General features: G+C 39.0%; 1 protein-coding gene across 2 annotated transcripts in view; it reads right to left on the bottom strand.

Annotated features, from left to right (window-relative positions):
• Nucleotides 1-20,279, bottom strand: part of LOC109562531 (contactin-associated protein-like 3) — a 235,445-nt gene that overhangs the window by 189,165 nt on the left and 26,001 nt on the right. For both annotated transcript variants that reach the window (XM_070794848.1, XM_070794849.1), the window contains exon 2: nt 5,478-5,588. In XM_070794848.1, coding sequence (XP_070650949.1) covers nt 5,478-5,588 — 111 coding nt within the window. The remainder of the gene's footprint in view (nt 1-5,477; nt 5,589-20,279) is intronic.

Below are 20,279 nucleotides of genomic sequence, written 5' to 3'. Positions count from 1 at the left end.
GGACAAACTTTTTTTCCCTCTACATTCCTTAGGATTCAGTTCAGTTCAGTCGCTCATGTCCGACTCTTTGCGACCCAATGAATCGCAGCACGCCAGGCCTCCCTGTCCATCACCAACTCCCGGAGTTCACTCAGACTCACATACATCGAGTCAGAGATGCCATCCAGCCATCTCATCCTCTGTCGTCCCCTTCTCCTCCTGCTCCCAATCCCTCCCAGCATCAGAGTCCTTTCCAATGAGTCAATTCTTCACATAAGGCGGCCAAAGTACTGGAGTTTCAGCTTTGGCATCATTGCTTCCAAAGAACACCCAGGGCTGATCTCCTTCAGAATGGACTGGTTGGATCTCCTTGCAGTCCAAGGGACTCTCAAGAGTCTTCTCCAACACCACAGTTCAAAAGCATCAATTCTTTGGTGCTCAGCTTTCTTTACAGTCCAACTTTCACATCCATACATGACCACAGGAAAAACCATAGCCTTGACTACATGGACCTGTGTTGGCAAAGTAATGTCTCTGCTTTTGAATATGCTATCTAGGTTGGTCATAACTTTCCTTCCAAGGAGTAAGTGTCTTTTAATTTCATGGCTGCAATCACCATCTGCAATGATTTTGGAACCCAAAAAAACAAAGTCTGACACTGTTTCCACTGTTTCCCCATCTTTTTCCCATGAAGTGATGGGACCAGATGCCATGATCTTCGTTTTCTGAATGTTGAGCTTTAAGTCAACTTTTTCACTCTCCTCTTTCACCTTCATCAAGAGGCTTTTTAGCTCCTCTTCACTTTCTGCCATAAGGGTGGTGTCATCTGCATATCGGAGGTTATTGATATTTCTCCCAGCAATCTTGATTTCAGCTTGTGCTTCTTCCAGCCCAGTGTTTCTCATGATGTACTCTGTATAATAGTTAAATAAGCAGGGTGACAATATACAGCCTTGACGTACTCCTTTTCCTATTTGGAACCAGTCTGTTGTTCCATGTCCAGTTCTAACTATTGCTTCCTGGCCTGCATACAAATTTCTCAAGAGGCAGGTCAGGTGGTCTGGTATTCCCATCTCTTGAAGAATTTTCCACAGTTTATTGTGATCCACACAGTCAAAGGCTTTGGCATAGTCAATAAAGCAGAAATAGATGTTTTTCTGGAACTCTCTTGCTTTTTCGATGACCCAGCGGATGTTGGCAATTTGGTCTCTGCTTCCTCTGCCTTTTCTAAAACCAGTTTGAACATCTGGAAGTTGTATAACAATAATGTATCCTGCCTGAGGACAGTCTCTGGATTAAACCTTCTGGCTAATCCTGTTATCTTAAAATGTAAATTATGGGAGTAGGTCTGGTGAGGTCTTTACAACCTCCGGACATTCTTTGGATTCATTGGCGAGTATATAACTCCATTGCTAACACTAATAAGCGGGTACTCTTTCTACCCCCTTCTGATGTCTATGTCAGAAGGTTTTTCTATCTCCTTTATATTTTAATAAAACTTTATTACACAAAAGCTCTGAGCCATCAAGCCTCGTCTCTGACCCCAGATTGAATTCTTCTCCTCCAGAGGACAAGAATCCTAGCATCTTTTCGTGGTTCAACAACAGCCTTTCATTCTGTTTCTTAGATTCAATTCAGCACCAGTATACAAAGAAACTGAGCAATTGACCTCAAACAAAATGTGTGTATGCTGCTGTGCTTAGTCATTCAGTTGTGTCGGACTCTTTGGGACCTCATGGACTATAGCCTGCCAGTCTTCTGTCCATGGGGATTCTCCAGCCAAGAGTGATAGGGGAAGCACACTGACTGAAACTGCCCACCCTGGCCAGGCACCATAGTAAACACTTGCATAAGATGTTTTGCAACAGAAGGTCCTGGTACAGAACACAGAACTAATAAGCCACCACCAACAGGAAGAGTTTGGGAAAGGTCAAAAGGTGACACCATGTGTACAACCACCTCTCGGAATCCTTCTTCCTGGCATCCATCTTGGCTGAGCAATGCCTGTGCCACCCTGAAGGACTCTGAGTCAGAATGATTGGCCATAGACAACCCGGAAACTAATCCCATCACCATAAAACCCGAGGCTGCAAGCCATGTGACAGCAGTTCTCCCGGGTTCCCTTACCCTACTGCTCTCTACCCAGGCACCCCTTCCCAATAACATCTCTTGCTTTATCAGCACATGTGTCTCTTTGGACAATTTAATTCTGAGTGTTAGACAAGAGCCCACTTTTGGGCTCTGGAAGAAGTCCCCCTTCCTGCAACAAGAATGCTGGAGTAGGTTGCTATGCCCTCCTCTAGGGGAATCTTCCCAACCCAGGGATCAAACCCAGGTCTTCTGCATTACAGGCAGATTCTTTACCATCTGAGCCACCAGGGAAGCCCAAGAATACTCGAGTGGGTAGCCTATCCCCTTCTCCAGGGGATCTTTCCAATCCAGGAATTGAATTGAGATCTCCTGCATTGTAGGTGGATTCTTTATCAGCTGAGCCACCAGGGAAGCCCAAATGTGTGTATACTTCCTTGTGCTGCTGCTGCTGCTGCTGCTAAGTCGCTTCAGCCGTGTCTGACTCTGTGTGTCCCCATAGACGGCAGCCCACCAGGCTACCCCGTCCCTGGGATTCTCCAGGCAAGAACACTGGAGTGGGTTGCCACTGGCTTCTCCAATGCATGAAAGTGAAAAGTGAAAGTGAAGTCACTCAGTTGTGTCCGACTCGTAGCGACCCCATGGACTGCAGCCTACCAGGCTCCTCCATCCATGGGATTTGCCAGGCAAGAGTACTGGAATGGGTTGCGATTGCCTTCTCCGATATGTCCTTCTAATCAACTTCAATTAGCTTCTGGTCAGAACCACACATTTCACTATCATACCTGTGTTTACAGATCACATGATTAAAGAGAGCACAGCGATGTTGGAATCTGAAATGCTACAGAGCCAGTCTGAGGAGTAACAATAATTGTAAAAACAAAAGGCTATTTTTATATGCAAGATACAGAATGAAAGTCCAGAATGGTTTACCCTAAGATAGTCTTTGGTTTGGGTTTTGTTTTTTTAACTTTCGTCTGGAAAAACGTGGATCAACTGGATAAAGTTTCCTTAGGAGATTTTTTAGATGAAAAAAATGAAGTTATATTACAACATTCTTATTTAGAATATACAGATTTCAGCAATCTTATTTTTATGAGAAATATTTGGTAACATAATTCTAGGAAATATCAACTTAATATTAATGGAAACAAAAGCAGCAATATGATTTTAGACTCTCTGCTTGGGTTCTGCCTGTCCTTGGAAACACATGGATCTACCCTGACTTCTCTGCTCATCCCTCTCAATATCCTTCACAGACCTCTTTTTTCTATTTATTATAAAGTCTTCTCTAAGAAATAGTTTACTCCTTTTCATAAATTAATAGAAAACAAAATAAATACATAAATAAAATGTAAAAGCAAAAATATATAAAATGAAAAACATTAAATGTGCAATAAATTCTAATAAATAAGTATTGTTATGTGTTGAATCAGTGATGTACTTTAAAATCATCAGATACCTTCAATTTTGAATTTTTTTACTTTGGTTTATACAGGGGGTAAAATTTATAGATAGATACACACTCACACAATCAAAAGTTATACATAGATTATTCTCTTATCACCTTTATATATCAGGTAGACGAAGTGATGGGCTATTATGTATAAAGCTCTTGGTGGAAGCTGTAATATTGGAGGTATTTCTAATTCTAATGAACATTCTAGAAGTTCAGTGACTTCTGGGCAAAATAAGAAACTAGAAATGTAAGACAGACCACCTTCTTTAAAACCTGTGAATATCATAACATAGACCAAGGGAATTTTAACCATATATCAGGGAGTCCAACGTGATTTTCATTGCTACATCATACACAAAATATTTTTTAAAAGCCAAAACTACTATATATTAAGAATCATCTCATCATTATGCTTATTCTGCTCATCCACATTTTATACTATCCATATTTTACCTCACAGTAATCTAAAGTGAACTAATATGTTCTCCAGCATTCATCAAGGCAAAGGAAATGTCAAAAAAAGACTCCAAGACGCTGACTTTTAAAAGAAAACACACATAAATAATCCTTTAGAAGGAATATTGATAAATTGTGCTATCTAAAACATGCTTTAGAAATGGGTCTGAAATCAGGTGGTACCATCTAGAAATATTTAGCAAAATCTACATTATATGCAATCAGAATAGCAACAACCATTAAAAAAAAAAAACCTCATTAGCTGATTGCCAATCTCTTTAATTAATTTAAATTTGCAAAGAGAGTAGTTTAAATATAGAAGATAAGCTTTGTACTTAGCATTTTATAATGATGGCTTATCATACTCTGAGTTATTAATTTTTTAATTGAATATAATAAAAATAAGTTCATCTTAAACTTCAGGATTTTCCCTTCTAATGTTTATAAACTTTCCAGTGCTACCATACTGACAGTAGTAGAGTCCTGAATCATAAACACATTCGACATATGCAAATTTGAAACACAACACACAAGCCCCTTGAGCTTCTTTAAACTAATTAAATATGGCTTATTTAGGTTTTACAATTTTAGGGCAACCATGGAAAGTTTATATGATAAACTGATATTAGAGTAACCATCAGACCAAAAACGGGTAATTTGATAATTTTATTGATCTCATTGAAATCTAGATTATGGATGATTGATGCTTTGAGGAGTAAATATCTGCCCATAAAAATTCCTTTTCCTGGGCAAAGATCATGAAGGTGGGCAATTAATGGACATGCCTTCCCACCATGAGTTCAATGAATTTCTTCACCTGTTTTCTTACTTTTCCCTGCCATTTATTGATCACTTACTAGGTTTTGGAATTTGATTCTTAAGGACACAGTAAATTCAAGCTAGACTTAAATGCTTATCTTAGAAAATGTCAAAGAGGGAGAAACACAGTCAGTCTCCTAGTAGTATCTCCAGAGTTTACAGCAGTGCTTTTACATGAGACAGTTAATTTTAACTTTTACTTTCTGAATAAATCTTTCATTTAAAAAATCTATCTCTTAAAAAACATATCAAAACATTTAAGCTTTGCGTGTATATGTTCATGTATTTAAACCACTGAATTAATATTTGTGCAACAGAAAAAGTAATTTATTCAACAACATTCAAGTAGCAAAAGTGGATGAATATCTCTCCAAAAAATAAGTCACTAACTCCTTTTCCACTAATAGGTAGGGGATCTTTATTTTCAGTAGCAGTCTTCACCTGGTCTCCTCAGGCCAAGTCCTGGGATGAAGTCATTTTACCATCATATCCTATGGCAGCTTCACATTTCACAGACATATGCAGTGGCCTATTCAGTTTTCCCCAGTGGCTGTGACCCTGGTTCTACATGTGTTGTTTTAGTTATTCCTGACCAGCACACTTGATTAGTCACCCTTCTATAACCTGTTCTAAAACCTAAAAAAGTAGATGAACAAGCAAACAGTTGCAGACTCACCGTCCCTGCGATTAAGACTTGCAAAACCAGGGCCATGGCTACTAGACAGCTCTGAGGAACTGGTGAAGGAAGCCCGGGGCAAGGAGGAAGCCAGAGGAGCATCACAGTTATCTGGGGGGAAAAACACCACATTCTGGTTAACACATTGATTGACACTTTTCTGTCTTCTCTTCCTGTTTTTTTCCTTCCCTTTTACTTTCATTTCCTTCTCATTCCCCTCCCCCTCTCCATCTTTTTCATCCATAATTTCTTTTCCTTTAATCAACAGGCTAGGAAAGCATTAGAGTCTATAGCAAACATTAGTCTTGATCAGAGGTTTATTAGTAAATGTTTAACATCGGGCTGAGTGGTAGTATTTGTCACTTCACCGTGATGTATATTGTGCCTCATGCCAAGCAAGAGACTTGGGTTCAATCTCTCAGTCAGGAGGATCCCCTGGAGGAGGAAATGGCAACTCATTCCAGTATTCTGACTTGGCAAATCCCATGGACAGAGGAGTTACAATCCATGGAGTCATTAAAGAGTCAGATATGACTGAGCAACTAGACAACAAAAACACTAGTGTAAATACTTCTACTGTGGTCAATTCAAGGCTATCAATGTGATGTCACTAATTATGAAGTTGGAAAGACAATGTATGTATTACATCATTATGTAGCATTTTCACCATGCAGATTCAAGGTATGTAAATAACCTCAAAAGATTAGATAACAGTAAGATGCCATAAAATAAAGTAGCAAACACCTTCTTCCAACAACAAAAGAGAAGACTCTACACATGGACATCACCAGATGGTAAACACTGTAATCAGATTGATTATATTTTTTACAGCCAAAGATGGAGAAGCTCTATACAGTTAGAAAAAACATCAGTTAGCTGACTGTGGCTCAGATCATGAAACCTTATTGCCAAATTCAGACTTAAATTGAAAAAAGTAGGGAAAACCACTAGACCATTCAGGTATGACCTCAATCAAATCCCCTATGATTATACAGTGGAATTGAGAAATAGACTTAAGGGACTATATCTGATAGACAGAGTCCCTGATGGAGGTTCATGACATTGTACAGGAGACAGGGATGAAGACCATCCTCAAGAAAAAGAAATGCAAAAAAGCAAAATGGCTGTTTGAGGAGGCCTTACAAATAGCTGTGAAAAGAAGAGAAGCCAAAAACAAAGGAGAAGAGGAAAGATACACCCATTTGAATGTAGAGTTTTAAAGAATAGCAAGGAGAAAGAAGAAAGCCTTACTCAGTGATCAATGCAAAGAAATAGAGGAAAGCAACAGAATGGGAAAAACAAAAGATCTTTTCAAGAAAATTAGAGATACCAAGGGGACATTTCAGACAAAGTTGGGCTCAATAAAGCACAGAAATGGTATGGACCTAGCAGAAGCAGAAGATATTAAGAACAGGTGGCAAGAATACACAGATCTGCTTTATTGACTATGCCAAAGCCTTTGACTATGTGGATCACAATAAACTGTGGAAAATTTTGAAAGAGATGGGAATCCCAGACCACCTGACCTGCCCCTTGAGAAATTTGTATGCAGGTCAGGAAGCAACAGTTAGAACTGGACATGGAACAATAGACTGGTTCCAAATAGGAAAAGGAGTACATCAAGGCTGTATATTGTCACCCTGCTTATTTAACTTACATGCAGAGTAAATCATGAGAAACACTGGGCTGGAAGAAACACAAGCTGGAATCAAGATTGCTGGGAGAAATATCAATAACCTCAGATATGCAGATTACACCACCATTATGCAGAAAGTGAAATTAAAGAGCCTCTTGATGAAAGTGAAAGGGGAGAGTGAAAAAGTTGGCTTAAAGCTCAACATTCAGAAAACTAAGATCATGGCATCCAGTCCCATCACTTCATGCCAAATAGGTGGGGAAACAATGGAAGCAGTGAGAGACTTTATTTTGGGGAGGCTCCAAAATTACTGCACATGGTGACTGCAGCCATGAAATTAAAAGATGCTTACTCCTTGGAAGGAAAGTTCTGACCAACCTAGACAGCATATTAAAAAGCAGAGACATTACTTTGCCAACAAAGGTCCATCTAGTCAAGGCTACGGTTTTTCCAGTAGTCATATATGGATGTGAGAGTTGGACTGTAAAGAAAGCTGAGTGCCAAAGAATTGATGCTTTTGAACTGTGGTGTTGGAGAAGACTCTGAGAGTCCCTTGGACTGCAAGGAGATCCAACCAGTCCATCCTAAAGGAGATCGTCCTGGGCGTTCATTGGAAGGACTGATGCTGAAGCTGAAACTCCAGTACTTTGGCCAACTGATGCAAAGAACTGACTCATTTGAAAAGACCCTGATGTTGGGAAAGATTGAAGGCAGTATGAGAAGGGGATGACCAGGGATGAGATTGTTGGATGGCATCACTGACTCAATGGACATGAGTTTGAGTAGGCTCCAGGAGTTGTCAATGGACAGGGAGGCCTGGCATGCTGCAGTCGATGGGGTCACAAAGTGTTGGACATGACTAAGTGACTGAACTGAACTGAACTGAAGATGCCATAAAGTAAGAAGTGTCAAAATTTCAAAATGTATTACTTTGTTTTTATATGATTTACTTTATTATGCTAATTTAATTAATTACTAAATTAATAAGTAATTTAATTTTATAATGATTGTATTTTCATACAAAATTCACTGAAAGTTAATGATTAGGTCTTGATAGCTGCCTAAAATTGGCTCCAGCACAATACTCCTCAATGGGAAAATACTAAAAGTACTTCCTTGAAAGTCAGAAAGAACACCTTAACCACTGTTTCTATTGAACACTACATTAAAAATCCTATTAGGACATAAAAGAAAATTTAAAAAATAAAAGCACAAAATTGGTGGGAAAAAAAGGAACTGTTATCATTTCCAGATGTTATAATTATATAGGTAGAAATTCTGAAAGTCATGGGCTAGCTTCATAGTTCCTTATACAAAAGATGATTACATTTCTAAACTCATTCATAGTTAGAAAATAAATAGAATAGCAAATGGTAACAAGATGTATAAAATACCTAAGAACAAATCTTACAGAATTTGCAACACATTTATGGAGATTATGATAAAAATTGTACTGAAAGACATTAAAGAATAACTACCAGACCACCTGACCTGCCTCTTGAGAAACCTATATGCAGGTCAGGAAGCAACAGTAGGAACTGGACATGGAACAGCAGGCTGGTTCCAAATAGGAAAAGGAGTACGTCAAGGCTGTATATTGTCACCCTGCTTATTTAACTTTTATGCAGAGTACATCATGAGAAACGCTGGGCTGGAAGAAGCACAAGCTGGAATCAAGATTGCTGGGAGAAATATCAATTACCTCAGATACGCAGATGACACCACCCTTATGGCAGAAAGTGAAGAGGAACTAAAAAGCCTCTTGATGAAGGTGAAAGAGGAGAGTGCAAAAGTTGGCTTAAAGGTCAACATTCAGAAAACTAAGATCATGGCATCCGGTCCCATCACTTCATGGGAAATGGATGGGGAAACAGTGGAAACAGTGTCATACTTTATTTGGGGGGCTCCAAAATCACTGCAGATGGTGATTGCAGCCATGAAATTAAAAGACGCTTATTCCTTGGAAGGAAAGTTCTGACCAACCTAGACAGCATATTAAAAAACAGAGACATTAGTTTGCCAACAAAGGTCCATCTAGTCAAGGCTATGGTTTTTCCTGTGGTCATGTATGGATGTGAGAGTTGGACTGTGAAGAAAGCTGAGCGCCGAAGAATTGATGCTTTTGAACTGTGGTGTTGGAGAAGACTCTTGAGAGTCCCCTGGACTGCAAGGAGATCCAACCAGTCTATTCTAAAGGAGATCAGCCCTGGGTGTTCTTTGGAAGGACTGATGCTAAAGTTGAAACTCCGATATTTTGGCCACCTGCTGCAAAGAGTTGACTCATTGGAAAAGACTCTGATGCTGGGAGGGATTGGGGGCAGGAGGAGAAGGGGACGACAGAGGATGAGATGGCTGGATGGCATCACTGACTCGATGAATGTGAGTCTGAGTGAACTCCAGGAGTTAGTGATGGACAGGGAGGTCGGGCGTGCTGCAATTCATGGGGTTACAGAGTCGGACATGACTGAGCGACTGAACTGAACTGAACTGAAAATAAGCTCAGACTACAATGATCGCAAATAGGAAGACAGTATTTCTAAGGTATCAGTTTTCCGTAGTTTGAGCTACAATTCATTAGAAGTTCAATCAAAAGCCCAGGAGGGTTCTTCATAGAACTTGAAAACACTGAACCAAACAGTTCAAGGATTCTTAAGAACATGCAGTACAGATATGATTTAGCAGGTCAGTTAAGATGAAAAGAAAATATTACATCTTAATTTTCACTAACCTCTAGCTAAATTTTAGCATATTCTTCAATCACAAGTGTAGACAAAAGAGACTGTATTCACTAGTGCTATGCATTTGTTACCAACATAAGTTACAGATACCTAGAAATATTGTTTATGGTCCTCCTTACTTCAAAATAACAGTATTTATTAAAATCACCACTAGATCTTATTATTTAATGCTCTAATAATTAAGAAGACATATTATAATTTCTAATATATTGATATCAGCATCTCAATATAACTATTTACTTTGTAACCAGATGTATACATTTTATGCATTTACAAGCATTGCTCTGAAAAGCAGTCACAGCTACAGCAAAGCGCCAGAAGGATCCATGGCACAAAGAAGAGCAAAGAATCTCCCACAGTGAGTGTGTACATTATAGGTACAAAGCTGCTAAGACATTACTGGGACATTATTATTACTGGGACATTTTTCAGAAAATTCCAGAAGATGGGGATCAAACACAATCCATAGTCAGCTGTGCTAACTCAAATGTTAACACTACAGCTTCTCAGGGGTGACAGCCTGTTGAGGAGATGGAGCCTGCATCATTTCCTCCTTTAAATAAAGGGGTTCCTGGGATCTAAGTAACCTCCCCAAAGTCACAAAGCTGTTTGAGGGTAAGTGAGGATTATTTCCATCAACTGCTTAACTTGGCAAGCCTGCTCCTTTTCCAGCCTCCACCTCACCCCAGAACAGCTTTCTTTCTAAGTCTGGCCAGATGCTCCCCACTAATTAGGCACATCTTTCTCATCTCACCATTTTGGGATCCCTCCTTACTGAATTGTAAACCTAACAAGGACCAAGTGTGGATTCTGGAGGCAGATGGGGTGTGGGTTTGGCATTTACCCAGCTGCCTACTATTGGGATGTCAGTGGCCTTCCCTACGCTTCAGTTATATCATCTGTACAATAAGGATGTTATACAACTGAATCATACAACTGGACAAAAGGAAATCATACAACTATAGAGTTTTTATGAGGACTAAAGTATTTGTTTTTATTACTTTCAGTATGGTAACACAAATCATCAAATAAACTTCTTCAAAATAGTTTATAAGCATATTTTCTCCATAGAAAGATATATAAGGCAGCATTCAGAGTTCCAAGTCATATTTTCATTTTTTATTTGTTCAAAAGAAACCATATGAATCTTAGTCTTTTTAAAAAAGAGTGAGATGTTATCACTTTTGTGATACAATATTTTTTTTTGAGAAACAATTTTAAAAGTAATAGCTTTCTTTACAACCCTAATTGTTCCAATTCAATTTCAGACAGTCGACTCTAAGAATGCACATGATCAAAAAACATGACCATGTCCCATTACATAGAAGAGCAACTCTGTATATGCTTCCCATGCATTCACTGTGTTTCTAAATAAATTACATTCAAGCAATGTGAAGGCTCAGATGCCATACAAAATCTCTCTAACTATTGTTTTCTATCTGAAATGTCTGTATTTTATGCTATAATTCCTGGAGACAAAATTGTAAAGACCCAATTTAATTTTTTATGGAATTATTTAAAAATATTTTATTTCCACTGAATATCATTCTTATCAATATTCTGATAAATGCTGTTTCTATCCCCCAATAAGGATGAATCCTGAAATGCTTCAAAGCTACAAGAATTATTCATAAACAATTGTTTTTAACAAATGAGATAGCAAAACAATTGATAAGTACAACTATTTACCACCTAGGCAGGAAAAAGAAGTGAGTACAAGTAATAAACTTATAAGAATTAACAAGTGAAAATAGATAATATTACAGTTAGATAGGCTAAAGTAAGTTTATTTCTCTTCATAATAACCACTCATAATAATAACCACTTCATAATAACCAGGCATATTCCCTGGAATGAAAAGAGCAGTGTGGTGTGCTTAATCCACATAACTGCGGTTCCATCTTCATGCAGATTTCAAATCCATGTCTTCACTACTTTGGACTCCAGCTCTGAATTTAGCCAACTGTTCTGGGGGCACTGGCCAATTTCTAGCCCTCAGCTACACACACAGTGCAGAGGAGTTGATGAACCCTTGGAATGTACAGGACATTCTAAGCTTATAAGACTGGCATGCAGGACACTCTAGGGACCCTTGCATAATTTTTCAGCTTCAGTTCATCTGCCACCACCCTCACTTGCTCCCAAAAATATGTGCTGCAGCAGGTGCCAGTGTGTTCATATCCGCAGCTACCCAGTGTGGGTCTACCTCTGGCACCTTTCCGCATGCCATGAGCTTGCATAACTGTACTAGATCCAGTTGTTTAATTTCATGACCCTCAATGCCCACTCTGATAGGAAATAGAGTAGAGGACAGCAGAGGTGATTTCTAATTTCTTGCTTTTTCCAATAAGTTATGCATTCTAATAGTAGAGCATCCTTGGTGGCTAAGACAGTAAAGAATGTGCTTGCAATGCAGAAGACCTGGGTTCCTTCTCCGGGCTGGGAAGATCCTCTGGAGAAGGGAATGGTCACCCACTCCAGTATTCTTGCCTGGAGAATTCCACAGACAGAGGAGCATGATGGGCTACAGTTCATGGGGTCACAAAGAGTCAGACACAACTGAGCAACTAACACTTTCACTTTTCTAAAGTAGAACATATTTATATCTTTGCCAGAACAAAGTCAGAAAGGGAGCATTAGACCATGTTCCTGGTTAATTTATTTAATTCACACATGCATATGTATTATGCCTAGCCATCAGCAGAGTCCAAAGATGAGCACTTTTATTTTGACTTCTTTGTTGTTCAGTTCCTCAGTCATGTCTGACTCTGCGACCCCATGGACTGCAGCATACCAGACTGCCCTGTTCTTTATCATCTCTAGGAGCTTGCTCAAACTCATGTCCATTGAGTCAGTGATGCCATCCAACCATCTCATCCTCTGCCTCGCCCTTCTCCTCCTGCTTCCAACCTTTCTCAGCATCAAAGTCTTTTCTAATGAGTCAGCTCTTCACATCAGGTGGGCAAAGTATTGGAGCTTCAGCTTCAGTATCGGTCCTTCAATTACAAATAAATATTCTTTCCCTCCCTAATTTTGCATCATAATCATTTCATCAAGTCATAAACACTCCTTTCTTTAATGAAGACACTTGCTTATCAGTTCAGTTCAGCTGCTCATTCATGTCCTACTCTTTGCGACCCCATGGACTGCAGCACGCCACGGCTCCCTGTCCATCACCAACCCCCAGAGTTTACTCAAACTCATGTCCATTGAGTCAGTGATGCCATCCAACCATCTCATCCTCTGTCATCCCCTTCTCCTCCTGCCCTCAATATTTCCCAGCATCAGAGTCTTTTCAAATGAGTCAGCTCTTCACATCAGGTGGCCAAGGTACTGGAGTTTCAGCTTCAACATAAGTCTTTCCAATGAACACCCAGGACGGATCTCCTTTAGAATGGACTGGTTGGGTCTCCTTGCAGTCCAAGAGACTCTCAAGAGTCTTCTCCAACACCACAGTTCAAAAGCATCAATTCTTCAGTACTCAGCTTTCTTTATAGTCCAAATCTCACATCCATACATGACTGCTGGATAATGCCAAGGAGTAAGCGTCTTTTAATTTCATGGCTGTAGTCACCATCTGCACCATTTGGAGCCCCCCCAAAAATAAAGTATCTCACCGTTTACATTGTTTCCCCATCTATTTGCCGTGAAGCGATGGGACAGGATGCCATGATCTTAGTTTTCAAAAGTGTCAATTCTTTGATGCTCAGCCTTCTTTTACTTCTTTAGGCTCCTTTTAACAAATAAATCTAGACCTGAAAGTTGCATGTAAAATTATTCTTCAGGGTTGAAATTTTCACTTTTCACTGTAAATCAAATAGCAACATTACAAGAACAGTCTGTCATTAATTTTAGTGCTGCAACATAGCAAATTCAGTTCAATTCAGTTTAGTCGCTCAGTCGTGTCCAACTCTTTGCGACCCCATGAATCGCAGCACACCAGGCCTCCCTGTCCATCACCAACTCCTGGAATTCACTCAGATTCACATCCATCGAGTCAGTGATGCCATCCAGCCATCTCATCCTCTGTCGTCCCCTTCTCCTCCTGTCCCCAATCCCTCCCAGCATCAGAGTCTTTTCCAATGAGTCAACTCTTCACATGAGGTGGCCAAAGTACTGGACTTTCAGCTTTAGCATCATTCCTTCCAAAGAAATCCCAGGGCTGATCTCCTTCAGAATGGACTGGTTGGATCTCCTTGCAGTCCAAGGGACTCTCAAGAGTCTTCTCCAACACCACAGTTCAAAGGCATCAATTCTTCGGCGCTCAGCCTTCTTCACAGTCCAACTCTCACATCCATACATGACCACAGGAAAAACCATAGCCATTAATTAAAACTATTACTAGGTTGCCTGTATTGTTTTGGTATAAATCCAAAACAATCATTGTTATTATAATTAAATTATACATCATGTTCCCCACAGTGGTTTCATACTGGTAGAGTTTTCTTTTTCAGATCACTGCATCTGTGAAATACCTTGCATATTTTTTGAGAAAAGATTAAATTATAAAATAGTGCATTCCAAAGTCTGATAACCAAATGGCAGAGAATATTTAGCTAGGTAACTACTTTTAATAAAAAGTACTTCCTGCCTAGTGATCTGATTTTGAACTTCAAGAAAATCAGGAACTCTAATACAAAAAGTCAGTTTTGAAAACCCTTCCTCTTAGAGCTGAAATCAATGAATTTGAAAATAGGAAGTCATGGAGAAAAGTCAATGAACCAACAACTAACTCTTTGAAAGATTAATAAAACTGTACATCCTTTGGCCAGACTAGTTTATATTAAAAAGCCACAACTTATTAATATCTGAAATGAAATTAAGGACATAAATATAGATTCCATGGACATTAAAAGGATAATAAAGGAATAGTATGAGAAACCATGTCCATAAATTTGATCATCTAGATGAAATGGACCCATTCCTTGAAAATACAATTTATATCTAATAAAGAATTTGAAACAATAATTCAAATATTTTTTTCAAATATTTTTTTAAAATATATAATAATAACCTTCCAAAACAGAAAGCACCAAGTCCAAATGGCTTCATTGGTGAACTCTGTGAAACATTTAAGGAAGAAATCATGCCACGTCTCCATAATCCTTTTTAGAAAATAAAAGCAGAGGGAATAATTTATGCCTTATTCCATGAGGCCAATATTACCACAATAGATAAACCAGTCACAGATACTACAAGGAAAAAAACCCTACATACCAATATTTCTCATGAACACAGATGCAAAATCCTCAACAAAACATTAGCAATCAAATCCAACAATGTACAAGAATAATTACATACTGCAAACAAGTAGAATTTGACCCAGGTATGAAGGGCTGGTTTAACATTCAAAAATCAATTTATATAATCCTTTATATCAACAAGCATACATGCGGAAAAGCATCTGACAAAATCCAACACCTATTCATGGCAAAAACTCTTGGTAAACTAGGAATAAAGGTGAACACGCTCAACTTGATAAAGAATATATACAAAAAACTTACAGCTAACACTACACTTACTGGTGAAAAATTCAAAGTTTTCCCACTAAAATAAAGAACTAGGCAATGATTTTTCCCTCTCAAAACACCTTTTCCAAATCCTACTGGAAGCTTATTTAATACAATTACACAAGAAAAGGAAATTTAAAAATATACAGATTAGGAAGAAAAAATCTGTCTTTGTTCATGGATGACAGGATTATCTCTATAAAAAAGAATCTGAAAGAATAGAAAAAAAGAACTTCTGGAATTAAGAAGTGGTTATAACAAAGCCAAAGGATACAGGTTAATATACAAAATCAATTGCATTTCTATATACCACCAATTTACAAATGGAATTAAGGATCTGAAACACAATGCCATTTATATTCAGTTCAGTTCAGTTCAGGCACTCAGTCGTGTCCGACTCTTTGCCACCCACGGACCACATGACGCCAGGACTCCCCAACCATCATCAACTCATGGAGCCTACTCAAACTCATGTCCATTGAGCCATCTCATCCTCTGTTGTCCCCTTCTCCTCCTGCCCCCAATCCCTCCCAGCATCAGGGTCTTTTCCAGTGTGTCAGCTCTTTGTATCAGGTAGTCAAAGTACTGGAGTTTCAGCTTCAACATCAGTCCTTCCAATGAACACCCAGGAGGGATCTCCTTTAGGATGGACTGGTTGGCTCTCCTTGCAGTCCAAGGGACTCTCAAGAGTCTTCTCCAACACCACAGTTCAAAAGCATCAATTCTTCGGCGCTCAGCTTTCTTTATATTTCAACTCTCACATCCATACATGACTACTGGAAAAACCATAGCCTTGACTAGATGGACCTTTGTTGCCAAGTAATGTCTCTGCTTTTTAATATGCTGTCTAGGTTGGTCATAGCTTTCTTTCCAAGGAGTAGGCGTCTTTTACTTTCATGGCTGCAGTCACCATGTGCAGTGATTTTGGAGACCCCTCAAAATAAATTCTTTCACTGTTTCCCCATCTATTTGGCATGAAGTGATAGGGCCGGATGCCATGATCTTTGTTTTCTCAATGTTGAGCTTTAAGCCAAATTTTTCACTCTCCTCTTTCACTTTCATCAAGAGGCTTTGTAGTTCATCTTCACTTTCTGCCATAAGGGTGGTGTCATCTGCATATCTGAGGTGATTGATATTTCTCCCAGCAATCTTGATTCCAGCTTGTGCTTCTTCCAGCCCAGTATTTCTCATGATGTACTCTGCATATAAGTTAAATAAGCACAGTGACAATATACAGCCCTGATGTACTCCTTTTCCTATTTGGAACCAATCTGTTGTTCCATGTCCAGTTCTAACTCTTGCTTCCTGACCTGCATACAGATTTCTCAAGAGGCAGATCAGGTGGTCTGTTATTCACATCTCTTTCAGAATTTTCCAGTTTATTGTGATCCACACAAAGGCTTTGGCATAGTCAATAAAGCAGATGTAGATGTTTTTTGGAACTCTCTTGCTTTTGCAATAATCCAGTGTATGTTGGCAATTTCATCTCTGGTTCCTCTAACTTTCCTAAAGCCAGCTTGAACATCTGGAAGTTCACGGTTCATGTACTGCTGAAGCTTGGCTTGGAGAATTTTGAGCATTACTTTACTAGCGTGTGAGATGAGTGCAATTGTGTGGTGGTTTGAGCATTCTTTGGCATTGCCTTTCTTTGGGATTGGAACGAAAACTGACCTTTTCCAGTCCTGTGGCCACTGCTGCATTTTCCATATTTGCTGGCATATTGAGTGCAGCACTTTCACAGCATCATCTTTTAGGATTTGAAAGAGCTCAACTGGAATTCCATCACCTCCACTAGCTTTGTTCATAGTGATGCTTCCTAAGGCCCTCTTGACTTTGCATTCCAGGATGTCTGGCTCTAGGTGAGTGATCACACCATCATGATTATCTGGGTTGTGAAGGTCTTTTTTGTACAGTTCTTCTGTGTATTCTTGCCACTTCTTCTTAATATCATATACTTCTGTTAGGTCCATCCCATTTCTGTACTTTATTGAGTCCATCTTTGCCTGAAATGTTCCCTTGGTATTTCTATTTTTCTTGAAGAGATCTCTAGACTTTCCCATTCTATTGTTTACCTCTATTTCTTTGCATTGATCACTGAGGAAGGCTTTCTTCTCTCTCCTTGCTATTCTTTGAAACTCTGCATTCAAATGGGTATATCTTTCCTTTTCTCCTTTGCCTTTGACTTCTCTTCTTTTCACAGCTATTTATAAGGCCTCCTTAGACAGCCGTTTTGCTTTTTTTTGCATTTGTTTTTCTTGGGGATGGTCTTCATCCCTGTCTCCTGTACAGTGTCACAAACCTCCATCCATAGTTTATCAGGCACTCTGTCTATCAGATCTAGTCCCTTAAATCTATTTCTCAATTCCACTGTATAATCATAAGGGATTTGATTTAGGTCATACCTTAATGGTCTAGTGGTTTCCCCTACTTTCTTCAGTTTAAGTCTGAATTTGGCAATAAGGAGTTGGAGTGGTGAGCAGTGGAACGGCCGAGAGGTGATACCCCATGACCAATGTAAGGAGCAGTGGCTGAGCTTTGCTGGAGCAGCCATAAAGAGATACCCCATGTCCAACATAAGAGAAACCCCAGTAAGACTGTAGGCACTGAGAGAGGGCATCAGAAGGCAGATAGACTGAAACCACAATCCCAGACAACTAACCAATCTAATCACATGGTCCACAGCCTTGTCCAACTCAACGAAACTAAGCCATGCCATGTAGGGTCACCCAAGATGGATGGGTCATGGTGGAGAGGTCTGACAAAATGTGGTCCACTGGAGAAGGGAATGGCAAACCACTTCCGTATTCTTGCCTTGAGAGCCCCATGAACAGTATGAAAAGGTAAAAAGATAGGACACTGAATGATGAACTCCCCAGGTCATTAGGTGCCCAATATGCTACTAGAGATCAGTGGAGAACTAACTCCAGAAAGAATGAAGAGACAGAGCCAAAGCAAAAACAATATCCAGTTGTGGGTGTGACTGGTGATAGAAGCAAAGTCTGATGCTGTAAAGAGCAATAATGCATAGGAACCTGGAATGTTAGGTCTATGAATCAAGGCAAATTGGAAGTGGTCATATAGGAGATGGTAAGAGTGAACATCGACATTTTAGGAATCAGTGAACTAAAATGAACTGGAATGGGTGAATTTAACTCAGATGACCATTATATCTACTACTGTGGACAAGAATCCCTTAGAAGAAATGGAGTAGCCATCATAGTCAACAAAAGAGTCCGAAATACAGTACTTGGAATGAGTCTCAAAAATGACAGAATGATCTCTGTTCTTTTCCAAGTCAAAGCATTGAATATCACGGTAATCTAAGTCTATGTCCTGACCAGTAATGCTGAAGAAGCTGAAGTTAAACAGTTCTATGAAGATCTACAAGACCTTTTAGAACTAACACCCAAAAAAGATGTCCTTTTCATTATAGGAACTGGAATGCAAAAGTAGGAAGTCAAGAAACACCTGGAGGAACAGGCAAATTTGGCCTTGGAATACAGAATGAAGCAGGGCAAAAGCTAATAGAGTTTTGCCAAGAGAACACACTGGTCATAACACCCTCTTCCAACAACACAAGAGAAAACTCTACACATGGACATCACCAGATGGTCAACACCAAAATCAGATTGATTATATTCTTTGCTGCCAAAGATGGAGAAATGCTATACAGTCAGCAAAATAATACCAGGAAGTGGCTGTGGCTCAGATCATGAACTCCTTATTGCCATTTATATTAGCACCTAAAAATAAAAATACTCAGGTATAAATCTATCAAAATATGTATTAGATCTATTTGAGGAAGGGCTTCCCTAGTGGCTCAGATGTTAAAAATCCACCTGCTATGGAGAAGACCTGGGTTCAACCCTGGGTCATGAAGTCCCCTAGAGAAGGAAATAGCTACCCACTCCAGTATTCTTGCCTGCAGAATTCCATGGTCAGAGAAGCCTGGTGGGCTACAGTCCATGAGGTCACAAACAGTTACACATGACTGAATGACTAAAACAACAACACAATTTGACAAAAACTATAAGACTCTGATGAATGAAATCAAAGAAAAGCTAAATATCAATACATGGAGAGATACTCCATGTTCATGGACAATAATACTCAATATTGTCAAGATTTCCATTTTTTTCCAATTTTATCATAGATTCAAGGCAATCTCAGTCAAAATTCTAGCAAAGTATCTTGTGGATATCACCAAATCTATTCTAAACTTTGTGTGATGAGGCAAAAGACACAGAATAGTCAAGACAATATTAAAGAAGAACATGAAGAAGTTGTATGAATGACAGTACCTGATTGTAAGACTTACCATCAAGTTACAGCAGTCAAGACAGGATATTGGCAAAAGAACTGACAAATAGAATAGAAAGCCCAGAAGTAGATCTAGAGAAATGCAATCAATGTACCTTTGCCAAAGGAGCAAAGGCAACACAACAGAGTAAAGATTGTCTTTTCGACAAATGGTACTGAAACAAATGGAGTTCTGTAAGCAAAAACATGAATCCAGACAAAGACTTTTCACCTTTAAAAAATCAATTCAAAAGAGACCACAGGTATAACTGTAAAGCACAAAGCTATAAAACCCTTGAAGGTAACAGGAGAAAATCTAGATGAAAGTGTGTTCTGCAAAGATTTTGCAAATACAAAGGCACAATCCATGAAAAAAATTCATAAGAGGACTTTATTAAAATTAAAAATGTCTGCTCTGCAAAAGACACTGTCAACAGAAATGAAACACAAACCAAAAGATGGGAGAAAATATTTGTAAAAGATACATCTGACAAAGGACTGTTACCCAAATTATGCAAAGAACTCAAACTCAATAATAAGAAAACAAACAAATCCATTTAAAAATGGTCTAAAGGTGACTTTAACAGACATTTCACCAAAGAAGACACACAGATGACAA

Source organism: Bos indicus, chromosome 8 (assembly GCF_029378745.1).
Source record: "Bos indicus isolate NIAB-ARS_2022 breed Sahiwal x Tharparkar chromosome 8, NIAB-ARS_B.indTharparkar_mat_pri_1.0, whole genome shotgun sequence".
NCBI lineage: Eukaryota > Metazoa > Chordata > Mammalia > Artiodactyla > Bovidae > Bos > Bos indicus.
The sequence above is the reverse complement of the archived record's forward strand: the minus strand, read 5'-3'. Positions and strand labels throughout refer to the sequence as shown.